The sequence below is a fragment of the Emys orbicularis genome, chromosome 11 (genome assembly GCF_028017835.1).
Source record: "Emys orbicularis isolate rEmyOrb1 chromosome 11, rEmyOrb1.hap1, whole genome shotgun sequence".
In the NCBI taxonomy this organism is placed as follows: domain Eukaryota; kingdom Metazoa; phylum Chordata; order Testudines; family Emydidae; genus Emys; species Emys orbicularis.
In genome coordinates, this window is record NC_088693.1 from 63,218,103 (window position 1) to 63,235,869 (window position 17,767).

Below are 17,767 nucleotides of genomic sequence, written 5' to 3' on the forward strand. Positions count from 1 at the left end.
TTTGGGACAGACTGAGGCAGGGCTGGCTGGCGAGAGAACAAAGGAGTGGCTCATGGGTCTGTACACAGACACACTGACCAGAACCCAGAGGAGAAGTGGCATGAAGGAGATGCAGATGTTACTACAACCTTGCGGTTGGGGCTCAGTCGCTGAGAGAGAAGGTTCCTTTTCCTTGGCCTACTTGAGAGAAATCCACTGATTCAAGCTCTCTTCAGGGGTCAAAGATTTTGCCCTAAATTAAACTTCCTGTTCTCAGGCAGGGATTACTCTGTGCTGCAATATCTACTGCCCCTGGCTTTATTTGAGAGTCCCTTACACCACCTTCCTGTGTTCATTCTGCTAGGACGATGATTCTGAGAACTCCAGCAAAACACTCATGCATATGCTTACCTTAAAGCATGTGAATAGCCCTATTGAAATCAATGGGACTTATGCATGTGGTTAAGTGCTTTGCTGGATTGGGGCCACAGCGCTTAGCACATTGCAGGATCTAGTCTGTAGTCCTCTGTGTGACAAGTTATCTCCCATTCTAGGTCACCTGGAGGGTCTGTCACAGGCATGTTTTCAATGTAATAAATGCACAGGGTTTAAATATACAGATATTCCTTATGAGTGCTCACTCTTCGTAACCCTTGTACCATTTGACATTGAGTTTAATAGTCATTTTAAAAGGAAACAAACCTTGCTAGACACCCACCCAGACTAGAACTGCTGCTGAAATGCCAGCGTGCTGGGTTTATTTTTCCACTGAAGCAGAATGGCAAGAACTCGGATAATGTCTGGAGCGAAAGTCTCTGTGGGGTGAGGAAGAGCAGAGTTTGCTGTTCAGGGCTCCTCGCTCGGTGAGTTGCCTGTGCTCCCCGGGTTCCAGCACGCGCTACTGCCATCTGTGTTGTGGCTCTGGCAGTGCCTCTCGAGTACGTTACAGGAGCTGACGTTGTGGTATTGGAAGCAATCGTGGACTTCGCTGCTATCTCCTACACACGCCATCATTTGTCCCCTTAGAGCTTCTCTCTCATAAATCTTTATCTTGGAGCCTTTCTGCTGCAGTGGCGAAAAGAGAAGAGAGAATATAAAAAAGGTGCCTGGACCTTTCCTGATACTTGGAAGCTATGCGGACCTGATCCAAAAGCCCATTGATATAAATGCAAAGACTCCCGTTGATTTCAATGAGATTTGGATCAGGGTCTGGAGTCTTGGTAAGGAAACATCTGTCAAAAGAAGAATTTAAGTCAAAAGCAGTCTGGCCCAATGGGTAGGACACTGGAATGGGAGGCAGGAAACCTGGCTTCTTTTCTCAGGTCTGTGACTGACCTCCTGAGTGATTTTGGAGAAGTCATGCTCTGTGCCTCAGTTTCCCCACCTGGAAAATGGAAATGGTGACACCCTCCTTGGTAAAGCACGTTGAGGTCTACAGATGTGACGCACCATGTAAGAGTTAAGTGCTCTGATTACTATTATTAAGGTGATAAAAGAGGAAAGTAACTGAAGCATGAGAGATGTCTAAATATGACATATGGGGGGAAACAGCCATCAAATACATTTTTTCCCCCAGCTGAATCTGAGTTTGTGAAACTTCCATGAAATGAATCGGAAAAATGAAGATTAATTTTTGCATGCAACATTTTCCACTATCTGAATGTCTGTGAAATTGAAAAGATCCTGTTGCTTAAAAAAAATAATAAATGGCAGTGGTGAACTTTCAACCTGAAATGAAAGCACGTGGTGAGGGTGGTGGATCCCAGGTCACAGAACAAATGAGTGTCAAATCTGGGATTAGAATGCATGAGTCCTGACTGTGAGCTATGGTTAATCCACTAGATCCTAGAGAAGTGCAGAGACCTCACTGAGCCTCACTTTCTCAACCTGTAAAATGGAAATGCAGCACAAGTATGATGCAAGGGATTACCTAGGCATACAAGAATGATTCAAGGTCTAAAAATCACACCTTGCAATGGGAGACTTAAGGTACTCTGTCCTTTTATCTCATCAAAGGTTAAAATTGTCTTGGTTAAGGTAGATATGTAACTATACACAGACAGGAGATATCTGATACTCAAGGGCTCTTTAATCTAGCAGACAAAGGCTGTAAACTGAAGTCACCCTGAAGGTGGTGGCAGGGCTGGGAATGAAACCCAGGGGTACTGAGCCCCAATCTAGTGCTTTATCCATGAGACCACACTGCATTAAAGTCAGACAGGTGCATAAGTGCTTTGCTCCATAGGGATGAATTTAGGAATGTGCTTAAATGGTTTACTGAATCAGGGCCGTAGTTTGGAGTAAAGTGTGTCCCATAAAATAGTCCATTATAGAATAGCAGGAGTCACAGCCTTAAAGATTTCAGGCCTCCGTTCCATCTCTCTCGCAAAGATATATAATCTTTGCTCTAAGGAGAGGAACCTGATTAAATTTTTAGAGCCTTAATTCCTACAGGGGACTGGACTAGATAACCTTTCGAGGTCCCTTCCAGTCCTATCATTCTATAAGAAACCTTCCTTGAAAAATGTGTAACCTCTTTTCTGTGTGCTCCTATTTGCCGTGCGTCTGAGAAGTAAACTCAGGCACTTGTACAGGAAATGAACTGCTGTTTTATTGACACAGCTCTAGCAGTTGGCTTCCAAGAGTGTAAGTGTTTGATTTACCTCTCAATGAATTTTGTATTGGAAACTGGTGATACTCCAGATGTCTCCTTCACTAGATAAATTCTACCATTGCTGATATAGATTGATCTTTAACAATCTTTTGTATTGATGACATTATTGTTCAAATACAATAAAAATATAATTTAATGATACACCTCTACCCCGATATAACGCTGTCCACGGGAGCCAAAAAATCTTACCGCGTTATAGGTGACACTGTGTTACATCGAACTTGCTATGATCCGCCGGAGTGCGCAGCCCCGCCCCCCCGGAGCACTGCTTTACCGCGTTATATCCGAATTCGTGTTATATCGGGTCGTGTTATATCGGGGTAGAGGTGTACAAAAAACCCCAGCTCTTATCCACTCTGAAAGACCTCATGGAGTATAATACCACAGCTACAAAAGAAGTGGGACTTGCTTGTAATTGATGACAGAAGTGATGATTTTTATTCAGACTATTTGAAAGTCTTTGGGCCAGCCAGTGTATCCAGCCCTTTGATTTGTTTATTTTTTCATTAACATCTATTTAACAACAATGGGGAAAAAAAGCTCTCTTTGTTAGGAATTCAGCTCCAACATCTCTTCAGTTAAGGCCAAGAGAGCTCCCAACCCACATTTCTGAGTCACCCAAGGCATGGTGAAAAATGAAACAAGACTCAACATTCCCAGTATTTCTGAGGGGAGGGAAGGGGGAAGGCATGGGGGAAAAAAACCTTCAGGGCTCCTTTATGGACCATAAAGTAGTACAAAAGGGCACAAACCCATTCCCCCTTCCCCCTCGGTTTGCATGTCACCTTTAAAGGGAGACACCTTTATACAAGCCTAAATAGATGTGCAACTCACGAGTTCAGTGGACTACATCACCAGTTAGCAGGGGAGAGGCTGAAGTGCTGTACATTCATACCCCAGCTTGCTGCACACTACGTGTTTGCCCCAAAAGCTACTATTGCTGTTACCTAATGGAGTTGCTCCTTTAGTTCAAGGGTAGAGGGTCATTCTCTTAGTGGTGAAGGTTCCGAGTTCAGTCCCTGCTGTTACTAGAGAGGGGACAGTATTGATCTATTTAAACAAGCTGTTCCAGCCCTAAAACTTTGTTATGAACTAATGGGCAGTGACAGACCCAGCATTCCTACAAGAGCCATTCTGCGTGTGGTGTGGGTGTAGGAGTAGTAGATCCCCACAGTCAGCCGGGATAGTTAAAGCAGCACAACTTGTTTGTGTAGAGATCCTAATACGACCCCCTGCTAGGAAGTTATCCTGCTACTCGGTGGAAATTCATCTCCATCCTGTCACCCCTAGTTATATCCCTCTTCTACCACCAAAACTAAGTCCCTTCCCCACCTGATGTTTCTAATATTTGTACAGCATTCTCATGCGCTCCTTACCCTTAGCACTTGCTTCACTCGGCGTAAGTAGCTCTTTGCAGTTTTCCTCGCATATTAATCCGTCCTGCTCCCAGATCATTTTTATTGCGCACCTCTGGACTCCCTCCAGTTTCTTGCCCTGGTCCTGATCCTACCTCATTGACTTCACTGGAGCTTGGTCACTGAATTCAATGGCGTCAGGACGGAGCCCCATCTGACTGGGAATCTGGGGACAACAGCCCTGTGGGTTCTGGCGCACTGCACTTGTGTTGTTACTTTCAGTTCTGTTCTGATGAGGTTGATTCCTTCAGCAGAATCTGAGGTCCTGGGAAGTCCCCCTGTTTGGTGTCTTTTACTAGAAGGGACTAGTCCTGCAAACACTCCCGAGCATAGCGCTTGCTGCTGTGCATGGTCCCACTGCAGTAAATGCAGAGCAATACACCTGGTATGAAGGGCTTGATTGTTCCCTAGGCTGCAAAGGGGGGTAAGGACTAGTACGATCCTCTTAGACTGGAGCTCAGGGGAAAGGACTGTCTTGGCTCTGCCCCCTACCCCATACCGAGCAGCAGAACTGGACAGGCCTGAGGGGAGCAAGCTCCATCCCCAGAAGGGTAGTACTAAGTTACACCCCCCCACACCCCCTGTCTAGCTAGGAGGAAGCAGGAAAGGTACTTCTCTTTGGGTGGTGCAGCTATGTACTGTCCCTTACATGGGCTGAACCCAAAGGCTCCATCTCGCCCCACGTCCTCAGTTCTTAGTAAGCCTATCCTTGCATTTTAAGTCACCTTTTCAATACTCTTATAAGGGGGTGCTCTAGGGTCTGGCCTGGAGTAAGTTAGAGCAGCCCCAGGGCTGTAATTTATACCCTATGGGTCATGGGAAACAGAGAGTAGCAGGAGCACAGTGTGCTTCAATACACCCCCTTCTTCTCTCAGGAATGCTCCCTGATCCCCTCTCTACACCTTCAGCCCGTTCCTAACATGCCCCGCGCACTGGGGACCAGGAAGGGAGCAGAGGTAGAACCCCACAGCCATTCAGAACGAATGTTCATGAGAGCAGGTTCCAGTCAACCAATGCACATGTAGTCACCTGGGACTCAGTGGCACCCACACTTCTTTCATTCCTCTAGCTACACAAAACTATTACGCACTGTTGAAGCCTCACAGCCTCACTGGTGGCCAACAGCCCTGTGCAATTTATTGCTCAGGTACGTTGTAATTGGTTTATACCAGGATCATCCTCACAACTGGCTTCCTTCTGGAAAGCCAGGCCCACATACAGATTTGACTGCACTCTGTAATGTATTAGTCTGAGATCCTGCCTAATTCTCTGATAGAATTACTACTGTTTGAAATAAAGGACAGCTGACTTACTGATGTGATAACATGGCAGGACTTGATGGAATCATTGAGGCACATCCATTGCTGGAAGTCAGAATATTCACCCTTGTTGAGGAAGTACTGCTGTCCCATGTAATTGGGTTGTTCATAGATCATGAAGCAGCCACTTTCTACCCGGATGGAGTTACAGCGGCTCAGCTGGACCTGCAGATCAGGACAGTCACTGGTGCTTTCATAGGAGTGGCCCTGGAAGTTCTTGTCCTCATAGAAGATGATCTAGAGAAAGGGGATAGACCATCAGAGCTGTGTTACGGAGAATTCTGCGTGGGTTGGACCATCGTGGTGTTAGCTGGCTGTAGTGCCTTGCTTTGGTTCAGCTCATGTTGATATTGCTCACTGTGAAGAAGAGTCATTGGTTTGGTAGATAGCTAATATTGGACATGGCTTCAAATATGGTCCCTCCATGTCAGTGGAGGCAGGTAGAGAATAGGTGACCAGTGCTTAATTTGTGCCACGGCTTGCCAGGGCTGAGCCCCGGCACCTCTAGGCTGGGTAGTTCATAGTCCCAGCACCTCTTGACTTGCTGCATCAGTTATGAATGTAAAAAAATTGCTTGAGCTCCAACAACTAATTGTTGAGCACCGGCACCTCTTTCATTACAATTAAACACTGTAGGTGACCCTCTCGAGAAAGGAACAGACCACATTACCGTGTATTAATAACAATCCTTGGCTGGTTGACTGACAGGATAGGATCAGTGTTGGGTAACTCCAGTGGGAGGTAGGGTGTGTGTGTGTGTGTGGGGGGGGGGGGGGAACAGTCATCAGCTACCAAAAGGGGCTTTAAAAAGTGTGTGTGTGTGTGGTGGGAGGGGAATGGAAATATAATAAAAAATTACCTTTGCCATCCTGACAAACCACCTGACTGACTTTCTCTTCTGCAGTTACTACACTGATAGCTTAATGGAGCTTAAATACCCAAGCTGGAAGTCCTTCCTCTGCATATTGCATTGTCATTTGACTTTGGCCACTGCCTTTCATTGGGAGCTCAGGTTCATTCCTATGTGCTTCCACATTCTGCCTCTTTCTGTTCACCACAGACTTGTTTTCTAGTTCTTTGTGCCTTTTGAATAGTCATTGTGTATCTGGAGCTCGGTAATCCTGCTATAGATGGAATTGGTTGGTCAGCAAGTGGAGTTAAGAGAGAGAAACAGAGAGGGTTGTGAAAGGGTAAGGATTTAAGACAGAGCAGTAATAGACAAGGGTGAAAAAACCCTCTGTGATGGTTACAAGGCAAAGTAGATTAGAACCCGTTCCAAGATATATTTTAGGAACACCATAATCCACACATTAAACACATTAGTGCAGTAAGTTGCTGGCTAAGCAAAGCTTATGTTGTATATAGAGACAGTTCATATCTGGGCCTAACAGATTCCGAAGCTCAGGAGTGTTTGGATCAAGGGTTTTGATAATACAGACGTTCAAAATTCTGACTGAGGTTCACGGCAGATTTCAAAAGCCCCCAAAGCCTGGGGTATTTAAATCTGGGGTTTTGGTTTAGATCCCATGTCTAATGACTTAATTATTAGCACAATATTCACTATGACATTAAAAAGGCCTGAAATGTGATTAGTATAATTAGGAGTGAACATCTGTCTTTCTTAACTTTCCCAACATGCTAATGCCTCTATTATACCTGTTGATAAAAGTGAAGCAACTGTTATAAATGATCAAAGTTATGGTGAAGAATGCACGAGCTAGTTAAGACAAAACTTTTTCTAGGGAGCCCACATTTCTCTCTCTCTCTCTCTCTCTCTCTCTCTCTGTGTGTGTGTGTGTGTAGAAAACTATTCCCAAGAGAATCAGACAATTCTCAAGCTCCCAGAGCAAGATGCAGATATTTATTTCCAGGCACATTTGTTTGGCCAGAGAAATAAATTTAATAAATTCTCACTGGAGGTTATGAAAAATTAGGGGAAATTTTTTGTTTTCTAGAATGGCCAGATTCTCTGATTTAAAGCAGAGTAAAACCAGTGCTGTGTGTGGGATTTTGATTGTTGTTCCTTATATATGATTTCATGAGATTAGGAAAATGTATCATTCCATTCTTCTATCAGGGAAAACCCACAGATCCATGAAAATGGGTCTTCCTCTACTGGCACCTCCTGGGAGGCAGAACCAGACCAGTCAGTCAAAGTAGAGAGGGCATGACCACACCTGTGGAGATTCAACTAGTTTGTGATACTTCCAAAGCTACTTCATAAACCTAATTCCTTGAACCATTAACCAACAGGTTAGTGACCATAGCCAAAAATACACATAAACATGTTCCTGCTACAGCAGGGGTGGCCAGCCTGTGGCTCCGGAGCCACATGCGGCTCTTCAGAAGCTAATATGCGGCTCCTTGTCTAGGCACCGACTCCGGGGCTGGAGCTACAGGCGCCAACTTTCCAATGTGCCGATGGGTGCTCACTGCTCAACCCCTAGTTCTGCCACAGGCCCTGCCCCCACTCCACCCCTTCCTGCCCCCTCCCCTGAGCCTGCCATGCCCTCACTCCTCCCCTTGTCCCCCAGAGCCTCCTGCACGCCACAAAACAGCTGATCGGGAGGTGCAGGGAGGTAGGGGGAGGCACTGATCGGCGGGGCTGCTGGTGGGTGGGAGGTGCTGGTAGCAAGGGTGTGTGTGGAGCTGATGGGGGGCTGCTGACATACTACTGTGGCTCTTTGGCAATGTACATTGGTAAATTCTGGCTCCTTCTCCGGCTCAGGTTGGTCACCCCTGTACTACAGAGTAACTTCAAGTTCCACCCCAGTTACCAGCAGACAGAGATATACTGTGTACCAAAGAGAGAAAGGAGTAGAGATGCAATACTGTAGTCCTTCCCTCAGAATAGGAATATTTGCGCCAGATGGGATGGATCTGCAGACTTTCCTGCTAGAAGAAAGGAAATTTCCAGGTAAGTTGAGATAAATTCCTATTTTTCTTTGCAAGGAAAGCTCACCGATCCAGGACAATGAGATATCCCATAGCAGTGTGTAATCCAGCGAGGAAACAAAGGATGAATAGCCATCTGCAATGTGAAGGAGATAGATTTTCTATTTTATATGGGTGAGCACAGCTTGAGGAATCATCCTTCCAAAGGCAGGACCTGATCAGGCCTGCACACTTAATTTGTGAAGGTGTGGACAGATGACCAAGTGTCCACCCGACATCTCTCTTTGTATGTTACCCTTCAGACCAAGAGGCTGCCCTGGTGCTGAATGAATGGACAAGAAAGTTTGAGATGAAGAAAGGTTTCAGGATTTGTGAATTTCTGAAACGCACCATGGATATCTACTCATTTTTGTGTCTTTGTTTTTGGTTTTTTTCCCCTCTCATTTGAAGATGGACAGATGGTTACAGAGCAAATGGAGCTAAAGATTTTCTGGATTGCTTAGTAATTCGATGTAGATTTTTAGAGCTCGCCAGACATCCAGAGCATGCCAGGGCTTTTCAGAAGGTGTCTTGTATGTGAACAAAAGGAGAGAAGAACAAATTCTTGTTACCTGCAGAACATAGTGTTTATCTGGGGGACACAGGCTGCGTTAGCGCTTAGCACAACTTTACTACCAGGAGAGGTGCAATACTGCTGTTCTGCTGATAAGGGGGAGTTCCCCGTGTTGTGTAGGGTTGACATGCAAGGCAGCCAAGAGACGGTCTGATGTCCAGATGAAATTGAATCCTGTGCTCATTGCTCCTAGATTTTAGGTCAGAAGGGACCATCGTGATCCTCTAGTCTGACTTCCTGCACATTGGAGGCCCCAGAACCTCACCCACCCCCTCCTGTAATAGACCCCTAACCTCTGTCTCTATGGAAATGGCTGCCCTTTGGCATTTGAGAGTCTGGGGCTTTAAACTCATATTAAGTCCTTGCTGGGAGAATTCCAAAATATACATGTCACAGGCAGCTTGGAGGGCTGAGTGGCCTAGTGGTTAGAGCGCATGGCTCTCAGCCCCCTGCTTGTTTGAGGAGCCTGTCTTTAAGGCCAGGGGGGCAGGCTAGTGCTCCTTCCCCTCAGGTAGGGAAGCGGCTAGCTGCTGCCTTTTCACCAGTCAGCCCCGAACTGAACCTGGCTCTCTTCTTTCCTCCCTGCCCCTGGCCTGGCATTGGCCGCAGGTATAGTGTGGTGGGGCTAACTGGGCCCAAAAGCTCTCTTTAACCCCTGCTGATTCTGGCATCCTGTGGCCCTTTGAGTAGCTACCTTCTAGCCACCGAGAGAGGGAATGTGGAGACTCCTTTTGGTACCAGCACTAGAGGAGGACAGGGAGGATGGGTCCCATGGCTTCAGGGAAATGAGAAACTTCTGGAGAGGACACATGTGGAATCTAACCCAGTGCAGCGTATTGATGTAGGAGACCAACATTCTGATCAGAAACATCAGAGCCCTGATAGATATGACGGGAGAACTGTCTGTGCGTTGCAGCCACTGGTGTCCTGAATCCTTGCATGCCGTGTTGTGCTCATCCACATGTAGCCATGGCTGGGGAGGAGGCAGAGAGCCCTACCTGCACAGGTGGGAAAAGGGAAGAGCTATTCCCAGTTGCCAGAGGGTGGGGAGGAGTGCAGTTAGTATAAACATCCCTATATGGGAAGGTTTTAATGAGCAAATCAACTGACGAGAGGAAAGAGGGAGTGAAAATGGTGACTGAACAGGGCTATAAGGATGCTGCATGGGAACACACTTCCATCCACTCCTGTAGCTGCCTCCAACAGCCCATAAACAGTCATGTTGGTGCACATTTAGAACCTGGAAGAAAGGTCCCTAAGCCCCTCTGAACCTGCATACATGAGATGGACTGGTTAAATATACCACCAAAACTTCCCAGCTGAGGTCTCCTCATAGCATTTCCTGTCACCGCTTGGCTTCCCAGCTGGATCTCTGGCATATTGAGAAGGTCCAAAATGCCTCAAGACCTCTCCTCTGGTCTAGTTCTGGAGGTGTTTGGAACTCTGGCAGTGAGGGGGACCGGGCCAGTGACCCAGACTTGCGGGGGAGGGGTAGAAATGAGGGGAAGAGGCCAGGTCAGTTCCCTGGGACCTAATGATTTCCTTATTATCCATGGAATCAAACCCAGTTTGCTGGAAATGTGGATCATTTTATATTGAGTAACCCTTCTCATAACTGGATTATTATGTAAAGGAGGGTTAAAGCTAGGACCATCTTTTTGTTCCATGTAGCACAATGGGGTGCTGGTCTGTAGCTGGGGCTCCTAGGAATAAATCATAATATTCGGAGGTGGGCGTGAATCAAAATATTACGACTGAACAAACCCAAACTCCAATCTGCACTTTGCAGCTCAGAACCGCCTCTGCCTGTGCTGGGCCCAAATCACCCTGGAGATATACCAGGGATTAAGTTGTTCCTTTTTTTCTAATTACACTGTTGGTGTTTTGCCTGTAGGTTTTGTTTTTGTTTAAATTGCTGTCTTGGTTGTAAGCTACTAATCAAGTCAAACATGATGAACATTGCCATTGTAATCAGTCCTTATTGGGGTCACTGGTGCAAGGCATTCAGTAGCTCTTAGTGAATGGTGGGTTACAGCACTCAGCCGAGGCTCTAGGGTAGGGCAGACTGGAGGGGTTGAAGCCCAGATCCGTTGGCATGCCCATGAGAGAGTGTGGAGCCAGAAGGGTTTCCTAGGTTTCAAACTCAGGAGCTGAGGGGTGGAAGGGGGCTAAACGTTCAGCAGTGGGGAGATCGAGTTTGGGGTGGTCCCTGGAAAGAAGCAGTCTGCATGTGGCTGTGAGTCCGGCAAGGCCGGCCTTAGGGAAAATTACAAACTTTCTTTGGTGCCCTTCAAGTCTTGCCCCCCGAGCAGCAGGCGGCCACTTAGCAGGCAGAGCAGCAGACCCGTGGAGCCATGGCAGCACTGCAGGTGTCATGCTACCAGGATGACGGAGAGGGGACGCATGTGAGCGCCTGCCTCCTGCCCCGCAGCCCCCTTTATCCCCTCTCCCCACCTCCCGGATGGACATGGCCCTTCTGCAGCCTCTTGATCACAGCGCCTCCCAGGGCACCCTGGGCGATCACCCACATCACCCACCTGTAAGGCTGGCCCTGGAGTCTGGTGAGCCCTGAGAGAAACAGCGGGCTGCAAAACAGCCGCTTCTTGGGGCAGGACATGGGTGCCTTCCCGGTGTGCAGTTCATACCCAGACTGTTTAGGGAAATGGGATGTGTGTACGTTTTGTAAATGGACAAGTTACATAAAGAAACTATCCTGGCCCCATGTCACCGATTTCTCATCCAAGTGGAAACTACCCTGCAAGGCCCCGTATTTCCGCTACGGCTTGGCCAAAGAGGCAACGATGTCAAAGCTTTACCAGTAGTTAACAAAATAGCTCACAATTTCACTTCATAATCTGAAAGCCCCCAACTTCTGAAGCCTTATCCCAATGTGTAGCTCTTATGAGAAAGGGGAATAGCACAGCTTGGAGGTCATTCCCACAAAAACGTCTGATGCTCCAACATGGCTCTAAGAAGCATAGCTTTCAGAGTGTCAGACTAAAGCTACTGTGGCTATGCCTATCCATTCTGCAATTGCATCTTAATTTGCAGTGTAGATGTACCTGAAGATAAATACACCAAAAAATCCCCTGGCACTTCTAGCAGGCCTGGGGCGTAGCTACCTCCCAGGATTGTGGTTAGTTCATATTTTTAAAACACTTGACACTACAGAAAAGCAAAGCATGACCTCTGATCCATTGACCTCAGTGAGACTGCAGGTGGACACAGAGATTTTCCTCTGCTATTTGATAGCAGAGCTAGGGTCTTTATAATATATTTTTATTTTACTGAGAAATGAACAACAGAGCGAGGTGTAAGCTCCAACAAGGTTTATTATATGATACCAATCACATTACAAATGCTGGTTGCCAAGAAGGGAAGCGTAACTGATAAACATGGTATAAATCAATCAGAAATGCTTTGTCGTAGTCCAGCTTGTGTGTCCCAGGACTATAAATCCCAGCATACAACGGGCAGGACTAGAAAACCACTTGCAAAAGAACTATGGGTTCAACTCAGCCACCCTTGCTCACCCTGAGCAGTGCCATTGATTTCATGGGCCCGCTCCTGAAATAAGGTACAGGTCATAGTGAGTGCAGGTTCAGAATATGACCCATTGACTCTATGTTGCAGTACCGAAAAGTCATGTTGGGAAGAGCCGTTCAGAACATCCTAAAGCTGAATGTTCGCTTCTCTTCGGACAAGAACTGAAAACCATTTTGCGAAGGGCAGAATCATGCAGCCATTTATGTGACTCTCACTCGGCAGATCAAATTCCATTCCAGCAATTTGGCTGTAGCTGCGTTTTGCCTGTTTGTTTTCTGAGCCCGACTCTGGGTTTAATCCTGGTCACTGATTTCCGTGGAACTACGTGTGTTAGGCCGGTGAGCCAGATTGGACCCTATCACTTACGTGCCTGATCCAAAGACTCCCATGGACTTTAATGGGCTTTGGATCGGGGCCTTAAACACTGAAGGACAGTTGGGAACCTAACTTCCATTAGGCTACTTTGAACATCCCAACTTTGAACATCCCACCCCAATGAAGAGAAGCGTTTACAGCATGGAAACGTGTACTGCTTAGGAAATGTACACTGTCGGCCGAAAGGAACCAACTATGGCGGTCACAGCTCCCCAGTCAGTGACTCCCCGGTACGCCCTGGGTCTCAGGAGGTACTGCCATGCTCGGTAGTTTGGCTGTCCACAGAAAATCCAGTTTCCTTCAAAAACATGACAGGACTGGATGTCCCTGGGATGAAATTCGTCACAGAGAGAAGGATAGTCACAGAAGGATTCCGTCATCCTGCCTCCCACGTCATTCCTTTCATAGACTCGTATCCTTCTGGGAAGACAAACACAAACACAGGTGTATAGCACACAAGCAGCAGCTCTACAGTATATGATCATAGGTTGCAGGTTGCTTGCTGCCTTATTGACATTAATGATATAGAAATGAATGATGACTTGTGTTCAATTAGCAGAAAAAGGGCTTGATTCACTACGGCTCTGCCAGTTTTACACAACTCCAATGATTTCAGTAGAGTTCCAGTGGTGTAAGGATAGTGTAAGCAGTGGGGAATCAAGCCTAGGGTGTGTAAATTATACCCAGATTTACCAAGTGAAGGATGAAAGCAAGTGGTAAGTGACAGCTGGACTGCCATACGGATCATATGCACCAGCATTGCCAGCGTTACTGTTCTCCAGTGGATAGGGCACTAGAGTGGTGCTCAGGAGAGCTGGGTTCTGTTCTTGACTCTGCCACTAACCTGCAAGGTGGCCATGGGCAAGTCGCCTCATCACTCTGTGCCTCAGTTTCCCCTCCCTCTGTTTCCCCTCCCCTCCTTTGTCTCTTTAGATTGTAAGTTCTACTTCAGGCCTGTCTCTCACTATGTGTTTGTACAGGGTCTAGCTGCATAGTGGGACCCTCACCGGTTAGGGCCTTATATATCAAAATTTATTATGTTGAGGGCATCTGTTTTTCAGAGTTTATTAATTTCATTTTGGGGGGGGGTTATTTTTAGCAATTTTTGAGTTTTATCTGGCTGTCCAAAAAGGTCTTTCTGTTTGTATCCACTGTAATGAGGAATGTATATTATCTATATTGTTCATTACAGTAATGAATAATCTCTTTGTAATGTTCCCTAGTGAGCTTGAACGTAGTACTTTTCTGAACAGCACTACATTAAAGTGCACTGGGGAACCTTTAGTGCACACCGGCAGGTTCTACATGGTCCAATTCATGTGCAACACGCTGGTGGGCTATAGAAATTATACCCCCCATAGTCCGCATTACTGCTCCCTGTAGGCAAGCCCTTAGATACTAGTAAACCTTTCTGGTGTTTTTCCAGTGTTTACTGGATAAACGTCTATTTCATTTTTTTATTGCGAGTGTTTTATCAGCGTTTATTGGTTAAAACCGAAAATCAGAAGCCCTAATTCTATTCTTGCCTCAGCACTCGGATGTCTATAAACAGATTGGTGTTAATTTATCAACTAGTAATTCTGCTTTTCATAAGGAATAGTGAATACCTATTCTCTCAAAAATACCCAGAATTGCTATCTCACCTAACAACCTCTTCCTTATATATTCATTATCTCTCTAGGAGAAAACCCAACACCTTGAAATAAGAATATACCCCAATATTTTAAATATTTCACCTTCATTTTTCCCTCTTCCCTACCGCTTTTAGTTTCTTTCTACCTCTTCTAAGAATTTTTATTTTAACTCTGTAACTCTGTAAAGCATTTTGGGATACAATTTGTATGAAAGATGCTGTACAAAATCAAAGCCTGATCATACTCCCATTGAAATCAATGGTAAAAACTCTGACGGTCTTCAACGATTGAAGGATCAGACCCCGAGTTAGTATTTTAGGCCTGGATTCTGCAAACAGGAAGGCCTAAGCCACACACACAGACCTCCCAACCATCCCGCATTTTGCAGGAGTGTTCTGCTTTGATCCCTCCCCAACCTCCTGTCCCAGTTGAAGTGAACATTTCCTGCATTTTGGGACAGATGCGGGGGGTAGTTGGCCCGGACGCCCCTCTGTCTCCATCTACAGAGGGGTATACGGGCCAAACCTGAGTGGCAGTGCATCCTGCTTTAGTCTCTCGAAATGTTGGGAAGTATGCAGGCAGGTTCCTGTACCAGTATAACTATGGCAGGTTAGCGGGGTGATTTTTTTTTTTACCAATATAGTTTTACCGGTGCAACCACGAGTGTAGACAGCGATGCTGGTACCAAGGTGCTTTATATCAGTTCAGCCTCGTCCCCTTTTTGTGACTTTAAGCACCTTTATACCAGTATACCTGCCTGCAGGAGCTCTGCAGGTTGTACTGCTTTAACTATATCCTTGTACAACTTTCGTGCATAGACAACGCCTTACTCACATGAGTAACCTTCACCTTGGCATTTGCAGGACTAGAGCTTCAGGTTCCGACTGAGCACGCTTGCGCCAGTCCAGCAAAGTATTTAAGCATGTGTTTAGGCATTTAAACACCTTTACAAATCTATTTGGGCTTCTGTTTCCCATCCCCCCGTTTGGCTGTCCCTTTATCCTGATTGTAAATTCTTTGTGGCAAGGACTGTCTCTTACAGCACCAAGCACAATAGATCCCTCAACTTGTTTGATGGTTCTAGTGTTACTCTAAAATAAATAATAATAATCATCACCTATAGAAATGACAGGGAACTTACTGGTGTGATTATGCAACAGGACTTGACGGAGTCATTGAACCCCATCCATTGCTGGTAATTTGAATATTCTCCCTTTTTCAGGAAGTACTGATGTCCTATGTAATGGGGGCGCTCGTAGATCATCCAGCAGCCATTTTCCACCTGGATCGAGTTGCAGCGGTTAAGGTGAGCATGCATATCCGGCTGGTCGGCGGTGACCGCGTAGGAGCGGCCCTGGAAGTCTCTGTCCTCGTAGAATATGATCTGTGTTGAAATAACAAAGCAAGTCTAATAACATTGTAAAGCATTTGTTTAAAAAATTGGCTTTGATCTTCTGGCTCCCATAAGGTCTGATCCAAAACCCATCGAAATCAATGGAAAGGCTTCCATTGTCCGCAGTGGGCTTTGGATCCGGCCTAGAAAACATCCAGGATTAATACTGAAGCACTGAGATATGTTTTCCTATCAGGGCACAGCTAGTGAAGTGTGACTGGTTCAGCGGATGATGAGCATAGCAGATGTCTTCAGAGCTGACCCTAAGGATTCTAACGAGCTGACGTTCTCCAGCGCTTCGAGTTGGCCGGGCGGAGATTGTGTGCTGCACCTCTCAGAGTCCAAGAAGAGAAGGAGGGATAGCTCAGGGGTCTGAGCACTGGCCTGCTAAACCCAGGGTTGTGAGTTCAATCCTTGAGGGGGCCATTTAGGGATCTGGGGCAAAATCAGTACTTAGTCCTGCTAGTGAAGGCAGGGGGCTGGACTCAATGACCTTTCAAGGTCGGAGATAGGATATCTCCATTAATTTATTTATTTTAAGGAGCATGAGACTCTTTTGCACTGCTGGGGTTTTTGGCTGGTTGGCATTCTGAAACCGTGTAACTTAGGCAGGTGAGAAACCGCTTTCAGCTAGTGAACAGGAGCGGCTAACAGGGGAGTTTTGTGAGCAGGAGTGTGTGTGTGGGGGGGGCTAGATACATTTAACATTCTTTAAAGCCAAAAACACCTCCCGATAAAAACAAAACATCAACACAGCAAAGAGCTGCAGGAGTAAAAAGAGAATGCAGGCAGAAGTCCAGCAACAGAGTTGGGGGCTATCCAGTTTATTGCACCCAATGCAGCATGTATGACTACCTGCCCTATGGGCAGGTGGCGTATGTGTGCATTCGGTGCAAGGAGCTCCTGGCCCACAGAGATCACGTACGGGCTCTGGAGACCAGAGTGGCTGAACTGTAGGAGCTAAGGGAGACAGAGAGGTACATAGATGAGATTTTCTGGGACACAGTAGAACGGTCCCACCCTTGGTCTGACAGCCTCTGTGCTGTTGAGGAAGATGAAAGTTTCAGGGAAGGAAAACATCCAACTGGAACAGAGGGAAATGATCCCATAGTTGGGACACTCCTTCCAGATGATGTTGTGGTATCCTCTCGCTAATACTTCAGTCACTTGAATAGACTTATGCTAGTAGCAGCAACTTCCAAGTAGGAGTTAAATGTAGTTTTTTTGGGACATCGGTTGATACGTAAAAAAAATAAAATAAGGAGAATATTCAGACACATTCCCATATTGCAGTGTGCAAATTGCAGCACCTTAGAATAACATGACTCCAAAGAATGGTGTGTGTGATTGTGAAATCTAACCCTCTTTAAAAAGTCAGAAAATAAAACACCAACCGCACAGAAAAAATAAACATAAAATAAAGATTTTGCACATATCAAATATCTTTGTATTTGATTGTTATTAAGCACATAAGATTTTAATATTTCCTTTTTAATCTAGTTATCGCACACTTCTGTGTATGTTTTCATTTCTTTCTGTTAAGCTATTCCTACGCTGACGCACTCTGTATAGGTACACACACACATAGAATAACATAATGGTATGCTGTATTTCAACACAGGATTCACTCAGTTTTTTTCTTACCTTTGCCATGTTAGCCAGAGCTTAGCTGTAAGACCACAATACTCTGGAAGGTTCAACAGTCCTTTATATAGACAACACAGTGCTGGCTTCACATGAATTGGACAAAAGGGAATTTTTTGTCCAGTAAAGAGAATTCCTCATTCTTTTCCCCCTCATCATCAACATTACTCGTTGTAAAGAATTGTTATGGCCTTTTGTTTACTGGGTGCTAAGTGTATTGTTACTGTAAATAACGAAGGGATCAGGTTAATGTGTATGTCAGTCAATATTGCCATTCTTT

The 17,767-nt window shown here is 45.8% G+C and overlaps 1 protein-coding gene and 1 pseudogene across 1 annotated transcript; both read right to left on the bottom strand.

Annotated features, from left to right (window-relative positions):
• Positions 1-736: 736 nt before the first annotated feature.
• LOC135885316 (gamma-crystallin 2-like) lies at positions 737-6,255 on the bottom strand (annotated as a pseudogene).
• A 6,719-nt stretch (positions 6,256-12,974) lies between these two features.
• On the bottom strand, positions 12,975-17,496 carry LOC135885318 (gamma-crystallin C-like). Its single transcript, XM_065412991.1, has 4 exons — positions 17,488-17,496; positions 16,699-16,803; positions 15,581-15,834; positions 12,975-13,236 (listed from the first exon to the last, which is right to left on the bottom strand). The coding sequence occupies exons 1-4, from the start codon at positions 17,494-17,496 to the stop codon at positions 12,975-12,977; spliced, it is 630 nt and encodes a 209-aa protein (XP_065269063.1).
• Positions 17,497-17,767: the final 271 nt, after the last annotated feature.

Coding starts and splice junctions, on each gene's coding strand:
- LOC135885318 (XM_065412991.1), bottom strand. Junction 15,835..16,698: donor GCCACCTGCCCATAGGGCAG/GTAGTCATACAT, acceptor ATTTCAACACAG/ATCATATTCTACGAGGACAG. Junction 13,237..15,580: donor ATCACACCAGTAAGTTCCCT/GTCATTTCTATA, acceptor TTGTCTTCCCAG/AAGGATACGAGTCTATGAAA.